Source organism: Rhopilema esculentum, chromosome 2 (genome assembly GCF_057945365.1).
Source record: "Rhopilema esculentum isolate cy_ngs chromosome 2, ASM5794536v1, whole genome shotgun sequence".
Classification (NCBI taxonomy): domain Eukaryota; kingdom Metazoa; phylum Cnidaria; class Scyphozoa; order Rhizostomeae; family Rhizostomatidae; genus Rhopilema; species Rhopilema esculentum.
In genome coordinates, this window is record NC_142816.1 from 6,895,565 (window position 1) to 6,913,329 (window position 17,765).

At 35.4% G+C, this 17,765-nt stretch overlaps 1 protein-coding gene across 1 annotated transcript; it reads right to left on the reverse strand.

The window, feature by feature from the left end:
• Positions 1-356: 356 nt before the first annotated feature.
• LOC135695450 (protein lin-9 homolog) lies at positions 357-17,310 on the reverse strand. Its single transcript, XM_065214539.2, has 26 exons — positions 17,186-17,310; positions 12,975-13,010; positions 12,513-12,553; positions 11,792-11,875; positions 11,207-11,247; positions 11,039-11,075; positions 10,519-10,557; positions 10,080-10,168; positions 9,645-9,708; positions 8,899-8,960; positions 7,319-7,400; positions 6,397-6,481; positions 6,132-6,227; positions 5,959-5,996; positions 5,474-5,562; positions 5,255-5,285; positions 4,849-4,883; positions 4,563-4,600; positions 4,372-4,415; positions 4,181-4,261; positions 3,843-3,923; positions 3,433-3,477; positions 3,143-3,243; positions 2,846-2,909; positions 1,937-2,031; positions 357-1,745 (listed from the first exon to the last, which is right to left on the reverse strand). Exons 1-26 carry the CDS (start codon positions 17,199-17,201, stop codon positions 1,631-1,633), a joined length of 1,629 nt encoding a protein of 542 aa, XP_065070611.1. The 5' UTR covers positions 17,202-17,310; the 3' UTR covers positions 357-1,630.
• Between the last annotated feature and the right edge of the window lie 455 nt (positions 17,311-17,765).

Consider the following 17,765-nt stretch of genomic DNA (forward strand, 5'->3'; position numbering starts at 1 on the left):
TAGAAAAAATACTGGTAGAAGAAAGAGAGTAAGACTGAAATATATAGATATATAGAGAAAAAATGTAACCTTCTTGTGAGTTGGATCATGATCAACTAAAGGGACTATAATATGATTAAATTTAACAGCAATATTCAGGGGTTATTTAAGTCTGATCTTTCATTTTTAACATATTTGTAATTCTGAAAATATGGTGATAATAGATAATTCATTTTTTATGACTACTTCCCATTTTTGCGTAAATGCAAACTTACGAGAAAATCCAATGAGAAAATGGACAAAAAGTTCTTTTTTCAAGCGCCCGTTTCTAATAACAACCCAGGTGAGTCGGCTTTCAGTGAATATATACTCATTAATGTATTGTTATTCACATTGCATCCGTTAACTTTCCTCTCAATAACAAAGTTAACAAATAACATTCGCGAAAACTCGGCATTGTTGTTTATTTCGGGTGTAGTTTATAAAAAACGTGTAATTTCACACGGCAACTATGATACACACGGCAACTAGTAGTTTTGGTCATAACAACCCTGTCGAAAATATTCCTGATACGCACACATTGTAACTTACATTGCGAGCGAACAAAACATACACAGGGACCTTACCGAATAACGGTTAGCACACTGCCATTGGCCCTTCCTCAAATACGATGTTAACAAGGCACATTTAAGAAATCAGTTCACTTCTCTAAGGGGGAAATTGAAGAATCAAACTCAATAATATCATTCAATATCATTCAATATCATTCAATGTTACATTATATCACGGAGCTAATAAGAATGACAATATATTATCACGAAAATCCCGCCGCATTTAGTAGTCAGACCCTTAGCTGTACAAAGCTTTTTACTTAAAGAATTGCAAAATTCCGGTTGAAACGATATTACACGCGTTTGTTTAATAAATGTCCATTCTTTCTGGCTCGCGACCCAGCCCATGTTGGGCGTTTTTTCTTGTTCTGTGATTTAATTTACTTTAACTTTGGTTTACTTTCAAGTATATTTATGTTATCAAACGTTGATGAAGGAACAAAAGTCTTACATGCGAATATGAAAAACATCAGTCTAGCCACTTATCAAAACCTGTAGTGAATGGGCGTGGAGCTACAGACATATGTATATACAATTAATTTCTTTGAAAATTGGTACTATATTTGTTAGCACTGAGAAAAAGCATTAATTTGGCCAAAGAGAAACCGCATCGGTTAGTATAATTAACACCTGTTTGCGTGAATATGCAGAATAAAATTCATGCCGACGTTAATAACAACGACGCATAAGCTGCATTAAACGAGCAGAGCAGCCAAGAACGCAAGAGAAGTCGGAGCTTTATACAGGCAGTGTGCATTTAAGACAACTTCACATAATGATCTTTTTCTGGTGACTACGTGCAAAAAATTTCAAAATCAGTATAAATAATTCTACATGCGCAACGATAGCAAGTTTATCGAAAAAAGTTCCGAAACCCGTATTTACTACCAAATTTAACTTTGCCAACGTAATTGTGAATTTAGGTAGACGGGTGGATTTACCTCAAGAATTGCTGGCTATTTCAACGTCGTTGTTTACATACGGTGCCGTTGCTTGCAAAGCCAAATTGAACAATATCCAAAAAGGAGAATTGATGAATTTCAAACATTGGCCGCCAATTTATCAAAATTGTTCCGAAAAGCGTAGACGTTGCCAGCCTGGGCCAGACCACTTTGAATATGAGCGAGATGCACCTCAACTTTGTCAGAAAACGATCTTGAAAGAAAAACAATTTTAATTAGCAATTTTTAATCTGATAGGCCTCGGCTTTCTTAGATGCAAAAAAATAAATTTCCACTTAGTAAATACAGATGTCGGTTTATCTTGAAAAGAACGAGCTATTGAATCCTTCCCTAAAACTGACTGAGACATAAAATGATATAAAGGTTCCAAAATACAAAACAAACCTTGCGTTTCTAGGATCGATCCGAGATTTAATTTTCTCTGCAGCCTTGTTAATGGAAGTAAGCTCGAATGGCTTCAAATTGTTTTCAGAAAAGAACTATGAAGCAAAAAAATTGATAATGGCAAATGATACCACCTTTCTTGCAATTTTCATTTACTTCAAATACAAAAATACAATTAATAGGCAGGGGTAATACGCTTTTTTAGGCGGAAGTTAGCGTCAGTAGGTTCGCAAAGGTACAATCACTTCCAAAATTACTTGGAACACCCCACACTTTGTGCTGTGCTTTTCTGTTTTTCATTTGGTTCCCGAATACTTCTACTTCCGTCCCCCTTTCCCCCAAAAAGCAATGTTGACATTTGGCAGTGATTTTACTTTTAGTATCTGACTGCCTCAAAAGGTGCAACTGACAAGAGATTAGTAGCAACAAGGGAATGAGCAATGGAAACAACAGCCTCAAAGTTAATGCAAATGGGAAAGGTTGTTGTGAAGCAGCCTAGCAACAGTTGCCACGATAGTGCCTTTTGATTAGATTTGAAATTAGGATTATCATAGTCATGCAGCGATTTTCAAAATGGTCCATCAAACAAAAACCACTCTAACGCATAATTCTTATTGTTGCGTTCCTTTCGATCGGCTCTTCATTTTTCACCAACGTTTTGGTCATTATCAAACTTTTGCGTTATGCACTGGACGAAGAGTGCAAAAGTACAGTGCTACACTGCATTCAGAAAACAAAGCGTTCACACGTTTGATGATTGTAATTACGACTGTGAGAGAGGCCAGTGCTAACAAATAAAACTTAAGTGCCACATTTGGATTTTTCGAAGTTTTTCAACTTTGTGGCATTACTCTAAAATTACTTGCAATAAAAACAGCAGATAAGTGAAAGATAAGAAAAGTGGCAAACCTTGATCTGCAGAAGGAGAGACGTGAGATCACTGATCAGCTGTTTCATATGTTTGCTTTGGACACTAAAAATGTTTACATTGAATGAGAATATGATTCTATACAAAGGTTTGACAGGTATAGAAGCAACCAGCAAGAATGCAAACAGCAGTAAGTGATACAATGAAAGTCAAAATGAAGTGATGAAAAATTTATCTGTTTCCAAGGCAAAATATTACGTAATCTTTAAGATTGATTATGCGATTGTATGTAAGGATGAATAAAAAGAAAAAAACAAAAAACAGCTTAGAGTACTTACTTTCTCTCACTTTTTCCAACCATAACTTTGGCTTCTCGATCACACTGAGTTTGCATGCTGTTTGTGTGGTCCAATGAAGCTGCCCAATTTCCTTGAGTTGGCTAAGATTGGTTGGAAGTAATTTTTGTCATTTGGCAGACAATATAAAAAAGACTGGCTCACAGAGAGATGTAACTGGTGTAAGTATGAAAACTAAATAAACATTGATTAAAATTACAAGTGAGTGAAATTATTAGAACGCAGGCCCATAAAAAAGTATTCGATTGGCAAGCAATTTAACAAATGCATACCTCTTGGCAGTATTCCTGTATGCCTTGGAGACACGTATTGAGGTCCTAGAGAAGCACGAGATTCATTGTTACCTTGAGAGTAAAATGAAGTATCAAAAAGCTGGATAAAACAATCTTAGCTTTCAGAGTTCACAGAAGCATGTCAGTGCAACAACCGCGCTGTATAAAAATGAAACGATTGACACAGAGTACCAATGGAAATAATGAACAATAGGTAACAGCAGAGAGAGCTTTCAAACCCCATTTCTTAGGTGTAATTCCTGCCAAAACATTGCCCTCACTAACTGGAGCATGCCTTACAGCCATTCATGCACGAGAAGAAGTTATTGACAGATGTATCTGAAACTATGGACTCAATATGGTAATAGGTTCAATGGTGAAAGAAAAAATTATAAAGCACTCGAACATACCTTATTAACTCTTTCAAGTTCAAGAACTATCCCAGCATACTTTCTCTGGAAGTCTCTTGAAAACGTTTCACCGTAAGACTCCTGAAATTCGACCGAATTCATTAACGGTAGAAGCATTTTCTCCTCTAGGAAAAGCATCCTAATGACAAAAACTGGAAAAACCAGCATAAAGCATGTCTATTTTATAAAAATAAAGGAAAATAGTGTGTAAAATAAAACATAACATAATGCGATAAGACTTAAAAAACCAAATAGCAGAACGAATTTTGATGCAATATGGCAGGGCACAGTTTTAAATTATCTCATGACACAGTAATATCATGAAAATAATAACTCACCATTCTCTCTGCTCTTCCATTCATTTCTTTAAGACTCGATACACATTTTTTCTTCACTGTTAACATTTTTGATAGTCGAGTCTAAGAAGATATATGAATAAATCTCGTCACGATATTTAGTCGACATTGCTACAATTTTGCAACTTTCAAACAAAAGAAAATAGAACATACTATGAATGAAAATTACTTACGGCCAGAACCAAAAATTTGATTGGAAAACCACCGTAGCTGCCACCTGCAAGAAAAAACTGGTCACGTGAAACTGTCTGTTAATCGTTGAAGAAATACATTGCAAACTAAACGCAACACATTCAATAGGGGGCTCTTAAGCAAAACGGTTCTCTTTTGGAAATGATACCTAACAAAATATATCATTACTTACCCGTGTCTACATTTTTCAGAGCATCTTCCAATCTCGTTCTAAAAGGTAAATCACAAAACGTAATTACCAAAGGCGCAAAAGGTAGAAGGATTTTGAACATATTGTGAACAAAGGGAACATTATGAGCGAGTTAAATTGCCGGGAAGTGAATGTTGCGCAAGGTAAGTGAAAGCTGGTTGGTCTGCTTTAAGAGGCACGCTGAAAGAAATGAAGTCCATCAGGAACACACAGATGAATTTCCATTGAGAACAAGAACAGTAAATAAAGTAGATAAATAAAGAAAAACCTGGCAGGTGAGGAAGATATCGTCGCATCGTCTCCCTGCAAAGGATGTAAATTAAATAGTTAAGATTCAAAGGAAGATGACGTAGCCTAGCATGGAAAGCAACCTATTCATCTTTGGTGTACAAGAAAGTAAACTGACAACATGCATGCGCACAGTGGTAAAATATTGAAAAAAGTAACATCGCTGTGATAAAGCACATTAAACGTTGAAAAAGGAAGTTGTTAGTTGCCGCGCCTGATTTTAGGTCGAATAGAAAAAAAGGAGAAAATTACCCAAAGGAGGCATCAGTAAGAAGAGAACAAGAAACCCGAATAAAACACCAGGAGAAAAGCGCTGGCACATCAAGGGAAATAGTGATTCTGGCTTAAATATCGGCTTAAAATCTTCTGGAATGAGAAAAACCTACCCGGTAAAGATCTGTATCAGTTGTCGTCTGTCTAGAGGGAAAATTGGCTATTAATGGAAGCTAAGGGTTAAATAAAGAATATAAAATAGCAAAAAAACGAAAAAACATTATTTATATGCGTATCTAGGAAGATTCATTGTCCCTTTAGAGAGAATATAAAAACACCTCTACGAAATTGAGATACATTTAGTATGCAGTATGCAAGTACTTTAATCTTACTTTGAAGGCGAAAGAATTGTCATCTGAAACCTTGGTCTATCTTTGGCAATTAGAGATGAAATAGGAATTGTTTCGTGGCCTTCATTGCTCTACAAAACGAAAGTTTGCTTAAAGATCTATACAAATCTGTAGTTATGATATCACATTGTACAGCATAAAGGAATTAAAAGAAAGATGATGAGCAATATCAGCGTAAAAACAACATAATAAATAAATGACAGGACGGCGATGAAGTGAAAGTTTGGCTCGTTAAGCTGATATTTGGCCAGTCACCCAGTGAAGATATCATCTTGAATTACATAAAAAGGGTAATGGTTGGATACAGGTATAACATGGAGCAAAAATAAACGAAAAGGTGAATACACATGCTTTTTAAGCTATATCGTTAATTAAGAAACATTAAACATGATAAATGTACACAGATCGAGCAAGTAAACACATTTCCGGCCTTAACTTTATGTTCATCACGACAGGCAACAACTCACTTCAACGTCGATATCCTGCACAGTGCAAGTTCCCAAATCTAAAAAAAAAGCGATTCTTAGAATAATTTAAAGGACACAATTAATGAAGAGTTCTTAATTCAGTTGACATTCCTTCGTTCACAAAGATTCAAAACGTAGACTGGTTATGGAATAAATAAAGAAATCGATGCTACCTTGCTGGTCAAACGTGATTCGGTAAGTGTTATCGCGTGTATCAACAGCATCAACTTGACCAGAGAATAAACCATCCTGGGGGTATCGCAGGCGAGCTGAAAAGCAAAACAATGAAAAATGACAGCCATTCACATATTAAATATGCAGCAAGGCCTTTCTGTTTTAAAACTTACATAGATACGAGGCCGCAATAGAAACATCCGAATTCTACTAAGCTGTATCAAATCGACGAAACGAGAAAATATAATCTAGGAAAAATCTCACCTGTAACTTTGGTTCCAATCACAATTGGAAGGGCGATTTCGTCGGGTAAATCTTTGAAAGTATTGAAATCCGAAGGATCAGCTATCTGAAACAAAATAAACAGTCTGCTCGATAAAAAAGTTAAAAATTGCACAATTGAATCTAGCTTTACGGAACTTTAACAAAAGGCAGCTACATGCTGCTAAAAGTGGATAAGCACCGATATAGGACTCCTCCCTGATGCAAGTGAGCTTGCACCTCTTTTCTCGCCCAAGGAAAAACCCTCCTTGTAGAATGTTAGATTTAGTCTCCAGTCTACCCTAAGCAGTAGTCCTACTTTATGGAAGAGGGCTCGCACCTCCCCTCTTGCCCAAGCAAAACCCCCCTTGTAGAATGTGTTAGATTTATTCTCCAGTCTACCCCGACCAATAGCCTTCCTTGATGCAAGTGATTCCTTTGAGTCTCCAAGAATCAACTTTTTTTATCCTTTTAACCATACAGGGATGGCTACCTTTTAACTATTTCAACGTTGTAAATTTTTCGAAAGGCACCCATAGGACAAATGGAAGGAATAGGGACACCTGATTTTCTAAATAAATGGTTGAACCAATTTTAGCATTTTACTACGTGATTAAACAAGAAAATATACTTAAAAACATACCCCAATTCAAGGCGTGTTCAAAATTCATTTGATATTCTGTAATTTACCAGCTTAACCGACAACAGACAATAATTAAAGATGAAATAAATTTATGGAAAAGCAAAAAAATACTATTTGGCATTTTTAAAGCAAAAAATTAGAAATAATCAGATGTCTCAAAACTCAAAAAGGAAAAAGTCAGAGGTAAAATAGACTATAAAAATGCTTCAAAGGAGTCTTTTGCTATCTAAGAAGTCAATGGAGTCTTCAGTTAACAAAATAGCAAACTATGAATGCCCTTGCCTTACGCTGCATCAGATAACGAATCTTCCTCCTTTTGGCATCAAGCGCTTTCCTCTCCTCAGCAAGGAATGCTGGAGAGCATCTAAACAGGACAAGGAATACTTTCATGAGGAGCAATAATAGTAGTTTAATTTTATCGTTGTGGGTAGTCTGGCAAGGTGCACACAAAAACAATATGAAAGATCATGAAGATTATCGACTATCAAAATCAAAAAGAGAATTGGCAGGCACGAGCTACATAGCAACCTTTACAGATAAAAAAGACATGCTTCATTCGAAACCCGAAAGAATATTCCTCCCAAGTAACTAAAGCCCTTAAATAATGTCTTATTGAGCTTAATCGATGATCATGCAGATAATTAACAATCTAATTTGGGAGTGGCTCCTCCACCCTTTATTTAGCTTGCGTTTATTGTGATTACCTTGATCCTGCCCAAGAGGGGATCCAGAGTAACATAAGCACGATTTTATAATAAGGCGTATTTACATGAAGGACTTCACCACTGCTGAGAAAAGTCTTTCCTACTATAATTATCCGTGTAAGAAACACTGCTTAAAGTTCCAAAGGAAATAACCTTTTAAAAAAGAATGAGTGCATTAGGGCATTCTCTTTGATTCTCTTAAGACACGCTCTACATCTTAGGATCCATGATAATTGGAAAAAAAGCAGGCCGAGTATATTAGATGATATATAGCACAAATAAAACCCACCACCCTCCCCCGCAAGATCAAGGGCATTCTCTACAGTCATTCATTGTTTACAGCTAGAGCAACTACTGCACTACTTAATGCTATTCATTAACAACCTATCCCATTTTTTACAAAGGAGGACTCTTTAAGAAACACAATTGTCATTCAAACCACGAAGCAAAAAGCTTGAAGCTTGAAGTTTGATCTCATGCCTTGACCGTCCAGCACAAGCAAGCAGCAAGTCGCAAGTTAAAAACGCAAGTCGTTAAAAACGCAAAAACGCAACTTCGATGGTTCCCACAACTAATCCAGTCAACAGTCGCGTGGTTCATTGGGAAACTTTCGCTGCTATTACGACTGCAATAATGTCAAAAACCAAGCAAACATGATCGTTTTAAGGAATTTGGCAGAACGAAATGTATAATAAAACCAACACATTCCAATATGAATACACAGCCCTCGTCAGCGATAGGCATCCTCCGTTGCTTATCAAGTTGATTAGGAAGATAGCTGTAGACCTCTAAGCGCATTCACACAAGGGAATTAAATTTGCTCAGCGTCATCTTGATTAACAGATAAACCTGGTAATCTGATAAAAGAAATCGAAGCTTTATAAATCTATGAGTCAATAACGAATATATGGAACAAAACGTCATAACGTGTTAGTTCGGTAGCAAGATAATTGGCAAACCACTTATCAAATGTGGGCTATGCATAACCATACCAAATCAGATATGCTGATCAAGAATGCAAGGTATTTGAAACCATAAGATAACAAATAGTGAAAAGGTATCTAGCCAGTGATCAAACTATTCTTATAACTAAAAGTGATGAAACTAATGACTAGTTGTTTCCGAGGGTACAGTTTCTATACACGAAATGACTCATACCTCCTTGGTTTCCCCATCATTCTACGAATCATCGACCACTGGGTTCTAGTCAGACAGCGTGTCTAAAATCAGCAATGTAAGCACTTTGTACTAAGTAGTCAAAGTTTTTCTGGATAACAATGATTTTCCAGAAGATTGCTTAAAATATTAAATTGTTTACAGTCTGTATTTGAGTCTGAAGGAAATGCAGGGAAAACAGTGGCGCATACCTGGGGGCGAGGGGGCAGTCGCCCCCATATTTTGGAGGATAATGGCATTTTGTTCTAAAACAATGGGAACATGCGACGTCACTTTACCAAAACAATATGCTTGCCCATCCCAGCCCCCCCCTCTCCCCCAATATTTGACCAAGTGTCCGCCCCTGGAGGAAAAAACAGCAAGCTGCTAACAATGGCCAAAAAGATAAATTACACAAAACAGAATAATTGCCATCTGTAAAAATGACACCAACAGTTTTACATTTTGTACTTGATGTGTAAGAGGCATAGAAAATATTCTTGATTTCTATGCAGGAATCACATCTTGTTGCTCTCCCATGCAAGGTAAACCATTTTCTCACATTTCAGAGAAGCAGCTCTGATCGAACATGGGCAATCAAAATTTCTCTAAGGTGGTCAAGGCATTTACTTATGAGCTCTCGTGCCAAAGGAAGTAAATGTATTTAATCTAAATATGACAACTTGAAAGGAAACGCAAGCACTGTTTGCAAAAAATATATTGTGTTTCATATTTGACCAAAAGAATACCTTCAAATTTGGAAAATAGTCTTTTAAACACTGGGTAAAGTCGTTTTCTCCAAGAAATAGTGCTCTGAAAAACATGAAAATACGTCAACAAATTAAGAAAATGTATTCAGTTCATCGCAAGATCGGAAAGGATAGTGCCTTTTTATACCTAGTATTGACATTTTCAAATGAAAATAAAAAGCCAAAACCAAAAATAACTGATCCCAAACTAGAAGAAGGGCTTCAAAAGAAACAGACAACCCTTATACATTGGTTACCCTTAGAACTAAATGCAATAAAGTTTTAAATAATTCAGTACAAAGATAGTAGATCACAAAGCATACCAAAAATAATTGACAATTTGTTACAAGTTTTAGAATGTTTACAAAATGCTAAACAAAACGAAGGAATGATAGCGGTGTCTAGAAGATTCCACTGACTTAGATACGTACTGACCTATCAATTTCCGAATAAAACCATTCGTAACAAACCCAGCGACGCGCCTTTGACTGTTTCAAGAGATTGTTGAGATGGTGACTCAGTGCCTGAAATTAATTGACAATTTATTCACAAGTCGCTGATTGTTTAAGCAGATAAAATCTATGGCCAAAAATGCTTTCAGAACCAAAAGAAAAATTTTCAGCATCTAAAGATAATTCTATTGCACACTTTTTAAGGTTTTTTTTACTTTTAATGTTTGATTTCTATGCAAATTCGAAAAGTGAACCAAAAAGAAATCAAATTTATCTAACCATTATATATTTCTTTGGAAATACATTTTCATAATGATTTCTAAATTGCTAAATTTTCCCAATGTTCGAACATATTTTGAGAAATTAAAAGGATAGATTTGATGTTTTGAACTAATTTGAAAACAAACATATAAATTCATTACCTTCATGTTTCTTTTTTCTGCAAATGTGAATATTGAGCCCTGAATATAAACGAGTATAATCGAGAGAATAAATAAGTAAAGAATAATCGAGATCTAAATGAGGTTAAGAATAGGGTTGTGACATCAAAGGAGTAACGGAGACACCCGAGGCCTTTAGGAGTAAAATTGAAACAGGACCTCTATCGACAGACTCAAGAAGTTTCTATCCAAAGATTTAAATCATGATAAACAGAAAAGTGAGATGTAAAAATGATGACTTTTCTCGTCAACCTGGTGGAGCTGAGTTATATGCTTAAGTTTACGAAGTTCTAAAGTCTTTGAAAAGCAAAGTAAACACGAGCAAAGTCTTAAAAACATTGGGGGTTCCTATTGATCGAGGCCCTAAGTTATCGAACTAAGATGCCCTAAATTGCGTTACTCCACTGTGTGAAATCCTTTGTCAGGTTGGCGTTGTGAAGAAATCGTAGAAGAAAAAAATGAAAAGTTATATAACTATTTTATAAAGTAATAAACTACATACCCACAAAAAACTTTTTGACGGAGACCCCTTAGCTCTCCTAAAAATAGAAAGAAGCTCCATCAAAGTGGCTGCTTGAGCAGAATGACAAATAATGATAGGTAAATGGAATAAGATGTCTTGATAACATTTATGCAACAAAACTGGTGTTATGAAGTAACAATCACTTACTTTGGCAATAAAGACTGGGGTGACGGGGATGAAGGCCAATCCTAAGGAAGGGAAAGGAACAAAAAGTTGTTATTAAAATTCGTCTCGTCGAGTTTTATTAAATACAAAATGCAGCATACCTTCATCAGACAATTTCATGTTGGATAACATGAACATTGTATGATCCGAATGGAAACCTAACCACCCAAATAATCGCTACCCCTTTCAATCAATAAAAAACGGTTGATTCCCGAAGCACTTGACAATGCCATCCAAATTTATGCATTCTGAGCCAACTGACAAATAATTGGCACAAACGATTTGTTACAAGATTTTAACCAGAACAAATGGCTGTTTTAAGTATTAGTTGTAAAATCAAAATTCTCCTTGAAAGAGAAATAAAAGGTTTGCCTTGACCAAGAGTTTCTAAACAGTAAATAATAAACGTCATTTCCTTTGAGATCACTTCCAGTGCAACCATAACGCTTTAAATGTATCAATAACCTACATAAAGGCTCTGATCGTTCTCTCTTCCCTGAAAACGTTTACAGATAATTTTTTCCAAAACATTCTGAACATATTGTACTCGGAAGACAGAATTCTTACATCATCATCATAAGCACCATCATTATCTTCATCTTCATAAAAATCATCGTCATCAAAAGCATCAGAAATCTCTGCGGAAACTTTCTACGAGTGGCAAGATAAAAGATTCATCTTAGTATTTTCAACTAAAAGACAGTAGGATTCTAACTTTCAGTATACAATGAAATGAAATGTTGGGACCCCATGAAAGAACCAGCTCTTTTGTAAGAATACAGAAAATGAAGATGAATTTTATTTCATGAAATATAAGATGCAAAAAGAAAATAACAGAGTTATGGTCCTTGTCCAAAAAAAGGTAAGCTATAAAATCGCGAAGCCTTCATGTCTCTAGGGTTTTTGCATGATATTATTTTCAGCCATACTTTATACTGTAATCAGGCAGAAATGGTGAATAAACGAACAGATTTATATTATTAACACATAGATGCTGACACATCTAGCCAACTGATTCTGAGAAACCACTAACAAATTATGTAACTTTTTGGTAGAAATTCTTGCTGCACTATATATATATATATATGCAATTATATAAGTAAAAAGATATCTAATTTGTGTAAATATTGTCCTATTTATGACAAATTTCTATTTCATACACATATCTTATAATAGATGTCTTACAATAATAGGTGACTGGTGTCTTACTATGAGACAAAAAAAGCAGACGAAGTCTAGAACAGATTTAAATGCAATAAAGATTTATATATATTATCAAGATATTTACTGCATCCAACTTGTTTTTGACTGGAGTTTTCTTGCCAGATTCTGAAAAAGTCATAATATACAAACTGAAGAATTCTTTTGAATGTTGAAAGCAGGTGACATTGAGTATAAAAATTGCAATTAAAATTTGTTATATTTAGGTAGCAGTTAAATACATATATTCACTAAACAAATTAACCTTGACTGTTTGCTAGTTTTATGCACTTCTTTTCTTGTGTACTTTGTGGAAGGCACTTCACATTAAGAGAATTTGAATAATCATACCACTTTTGTTCTTTAGAATTGTTCTATTGGATTTCATAGATTCTGGATTTCATAGACTCTGTTTACTTGAAATCACTTCCTCAGTTACTTTGGTATCTTTAACATTTCATACAACTTCCTATCTTATTCGGTTTTCTAAATCCTCAAAACTTTGAAAAAATAATCAATTTTAAACAAGCCAAGAAGTGTAGATGCATACCCTTCAAACTTATAAGTGCCTCTGCAGGGTTGCTTGCTACAAGACAAAATAATTTTCATCTTAGAAATTTCAACAATGGCTAGCATTATACATTGAAACCAATCAAGTTATTGAAAAAAATGTATGACCTGGATTTAGTGCTTTATTTATACATTAAAAACACAATTTATCAATAAGAAAATTGCAAACAGTCCAGAATGGAAAACAAATAACTGGCTTTTCGCCTTCACTTCCCATAAGAAACACACCCTAAAAAAGCCTTGGACAGCAATTTATCAAGCCCCTCAAAATGTAAAATTAATATTACCATGGAGCAGAATAGCTTTTTGGCCTTTGGTGGATAAACTTGATCAAGAATAAACAATCTTCCCACCAAACTGCAATATTATGATTTGCATAAAATTACCCCTTGAGAAAAAAATTTAGTTAATTCAATGTTGGGTTTTGGATATCATTTTAAACTATTTGATACCCTCGTTGGGTTCGTGTATTCTCCAGCAGATTTATTTGATTTTCAAGCAAGCATTAATCTTCTGTTGAAGTTTTATTTTCTGTTTTTTCTTAATGATTTAACACACCTGTGCAAATCAGAGATCACATTTCCGCCCAAATTATCGCATAGCTTTTCAGTTTTCATTTGCTTTTGTGAGTAGTAGATGTTCTAGCATGTCTTTTAGAATGTATAACATAAAAAGGTAAACAAAGTTACATTTTGACCTAAAGTTATGCGTTATGATGACGCAATATGTGAAGCTGAACATAGCAGTAGTAACATGACAGTGATAAAAGCTCATCAAAAGATGACAACTTACAAATCTAAACAATTTTGAGACTTTGTTTTATATTTCTATACTTATAATAATATAGTGTTTGTTGGATGTTTTGTTATCTTATATTATGGTGCTTTTTGGTACCACTCTTGAATTTCTTATTTAACAATCTTCTGAAGCTCTCGATATGACGCTCTCTATATTCTGAAGCTCTCAAAAGATGCTCTCAAGGACCTTTTTTTGAGGTGCGAAAACCAGCCATGAAGAGTTTCTAAGGGGCTATTTTAGAACCTTCATTTTGCTTAGAGCAAGGCCTGCACCATGTAAAATACCTATTATATAGAATATGTTTAGTTTGTATTATTTAACTGGAGCCAGAACATAATTGTCCAAATGGCACTTAAACGTCTTTAAATAGGTGTTTGGCAGAAAATGTAAAACATTGTTGAAACTCTGGTGACTCATTGTGTAAGTTTATTTGTTTGAATGTCAAACACCTTTAATGAAGTGAAGGTTCCTAAAACTCATTTTTATCATTACAAAGTAGATGTTTGTAGGACAGCTTATCAAATTCTTCATAGAGATTTTAAGGTCAGCTACCTAATCATATGCTGCATTTACCAGGCATTCTTCAATAAAGACATAGAGGCAGTTCTCTACAGGATATATAGGATGATTATCAAGAAATGCATTTGCTTCCACACAAACCTAAAACTCCCTAGGCCTGGATTTTAACGCACAGACACAGGGGCGGCTGGGAGTAAATTTTTTTTGGTATTACTTTTTCAAACGTATGGAAAATGCATGAAAAAGGAAAATTTCTTTATGAAGGAATTTTGAACCTCCTCAGCTGGAGGGGTATATGGGCTTTGCAACACCCCCCCCCAATTTGGCCCAGCCATACGTTGGGGAAATATGCATATCTTCAATTGACTCTAAACAACAAACAAAAAGTCACTAAAAGACATAAATTGGTCGGGTATACACATTTTTGTAAGCAACTAAGAATCTGAGCGAATGCTGAAAGTTTTAAGTTAATTGGCAATTTTAGTGCTGTATCTCCTAGAAAATAAATGCAGATACTTCCTTGCTAGCATTTCAAAAAGAAATCTATGAAGAGCCTGATTTCCTGTTGGTCTTTTTAAACAAACTGGAGGGCTGTAGCATTAGTCTGAAGGGCTTTCGAGTGGTGATTAGTCGTGAAAAAGATTTGGCGGCCCCTTCCTCTGAGCCACCATGTGGGCCCGTTATTAGAATCGCGATTGTAATAACGGAAACCACTGCGTGAAAGCCCTCTGAATACATTCAAGGTTCAGTTCAGTATCATTCATTTCAAATGCCTTTACATAAGCAACTTGCAACATTTTGAATAGCTACAGTTTACAAATGTACAAATAAAATTTGAAAGGATGCAGGCTAAAAATTTATTATAGAAAAATACATGACGAGATATATCTGGCACGGTCTTTCAGTTCGAGACGTTGCTAGTGAGTTAATTCCACCTGTTTCAAAATAATTAGAGATACAAAATAATAACACTTTGAACACCCAGACGATGGTCATTCACTTGATCTTTCACAACACGATTCATTTTGAAACAGCTAACTTACAAGCAAAATCATAAAACAGCACTGGCAAAAGGTAAATGGCCGCGTTATTAGAATCCCAGAAGTAATAACGGGGCTGCTAGGCTCCTTTATTTCAAGGACCAAGAACAATTGAATTTTACGTCATCGGTGAGTCCCGTGACAAAGACTTTGCTGTTTCCGTTATTAGAAACGCGAAGGTAATAATGAGATCGGGAGCCTCGAACTAGCTTTGAACGATTTGAAATACCATTGAAAAACATAATAGGCTTCCTGTGGTTAAGGATTAGCAGGTAATTATCATCCCCTCCAGATGAATAGAGGACAGATACCATATTATATTTACGTCATTGGTTGTGTCTAGCAGACGAATGCACCAAACTGATAAAGACTTTGGAAAAAGTGTTATTACAGTAATAACGGTAATAACACTGCCCGCCGCCCCTGCACAGACAGTACCTCATTTTGACTGACTTCTCCATTTTCTCTTTGCTCTTTTTACTTTCTTATTGTCTTTCTCTAAATTGAATTTTTAGCTTCTTTTGTCTCCCTTATCTAGATAGCATTTTCAGAGACACAGCCAATAAAAAAAACTTGTATGTGTTTTGATAACTTGATATTTTTCAAAAAATTTCTTCTAAAATTTTAAAAAGCTATTTGGTTTAAAAAAGTCTCATGTGCCTTTTCAAGCAGTGATATGATATTCTCAAGAGTATGTATTAAATTGAAAGGGCTTGCAGGCCATCATAGGCCTTAACTTATTAAGGGGAGTTTATTACCAGCAACCCAGCAAATTTCACAATACCAGACCTGACGTTCTCAATACATTCAGTCCTTTCTCAAACAGTAGAAGAAGAAAGGCCTCTCTCAAACAATATGATAAGAAAAGAAATAAAAAGAAACAACAAAAATAGGACAACATTACCTCAAGTAAAGGTACCTAAAAGTGAAATTTCCTCTAATACATATTCTTTGATGATTCATGAAGGTGCCAAATCAAGTAGCATTATTTGCTTGGGCAAACAATTGCTATTTTGCTTTCAAGCACGCTGCAAGATTTATAACTTATTTCCCTTCACTAAAACTATCTCTTTTTGTGACACCCTTTTCTCTAAATTTTCTTTGTATTTTGTTTTGAGACAGGATGATTCTAGTTAGTGTCACAAATGTCTCTACCACAAATATATTTTGAGGTGTGAAAATAAGGATGTTGGCTTTGTGGATGTGTATATGATGCAAAATTTTGAAAAAGTCACGGTCCTATAAACATGTGCTTGTCCCACTCCCCAACAAATACAATGAAGATGATTAGTCCATGCCTGCTATCTCTGGCGTAAATCTAAGTTCAGTTTTAGGTAAGATTCAGGGCTTAGGGTACCATAGGCAACTTAAACGCATATTTGAAATTATAAATTTCAGTATTAATGTAAACAAATGATATTCAAAACAGGACAATAATGTAAAACCTGGTTTAAAAGGGCATGTTCGCGTTAGATAATCTATAGATTTGATGCAAATGCAAAATTGCCTCTACTGGTGTTCCAGTTGAAGTGTTCTGAAACATGAGCAAATAGCGGACACATTTATAGTTCAAGTTAACAGGATAAGACACCTGTCTCGTTCCAGCTTAATATGCCACACAGTACTTTATCAAAATTAGTAAAGCTATAAGAAAGATTCTTCGGCACGATTATCAAATGAAACAAATAACAGCGAATAAAGCTAGAAAAGCTAAGATGTTTAACGCCGGGCGGCGGACACAACTATTTGATAAGGGCTTCATTCGCAAAAACTAAATCTTCTCGAAAAAGAAACGATACTGATATAAAAAATAAGCGGTGGATACTTAATTTACCATCAAATTCATCCATAGCTCTTTCAGTATCTGAATGGTGCTGGTGCTATGACACTTCACCAAATGTTCTCCTTCTCGGCTCCATCTTGTCCTTCAAACACCCCGCGTCCATTCCCGTGAGCCTCTACGAGCCCTCTCCTCCGCAAATCGGGGACTTCAGAGTTAAAGCACGGCCCCCACCCCCCCTCACCCTCGAAACCAGATTATTGCATAAACAATCAAAAGGAGAAAGATCATAAAAAAGGCTGAATCTTTCAAAATTAAGATTGTCCCTGTCGAAGAAACCTGCAACATTACAAAAGCTTATGCTTTCACTATAGGCTTAAGCGAAATTAGTTCATATATATAATAGCTATATCCACACAGAAAAACTATAATTAGTTTTTTTCTGCTTTAGCAGCAACATAAATGTCGTTAACTAGTGCTGTCCAAGTTTGTCTCTCTTGTGCTAGTGTTCTTAGGCTTTCGAGATCATTAATCGATTTGAACTGGGTTATGCTGCAATATCTATTTTTGAACGTGTTATGTCTCTTTAGCATAACTGGCAATGTAATTACTGGTCTTCCGCGAAACTTCTTTG

What these genes read in the sequence shown, in the direction of transcription:
- LOC135695450 (XM_065214539.2), bottom strand. An exon ending in TTTTATTCGGAAATTGATAG is followed by an intron (nt 9,709 to 10,079) that starts GTCAGTACGTAT and finishes CATGTTTTTCAG; the next exon opens with AGCACTATTTCTTGGAGAAA. An exon ending in ATGATGGGGAAACCAAGGAG is followed by an intron (nt 7,401 to 8,898) that starts GTATGAGTCATT and finishes TGTCCTGTTTAG; the next exon opens with ATGCTCTCCAGCATTCCTTG.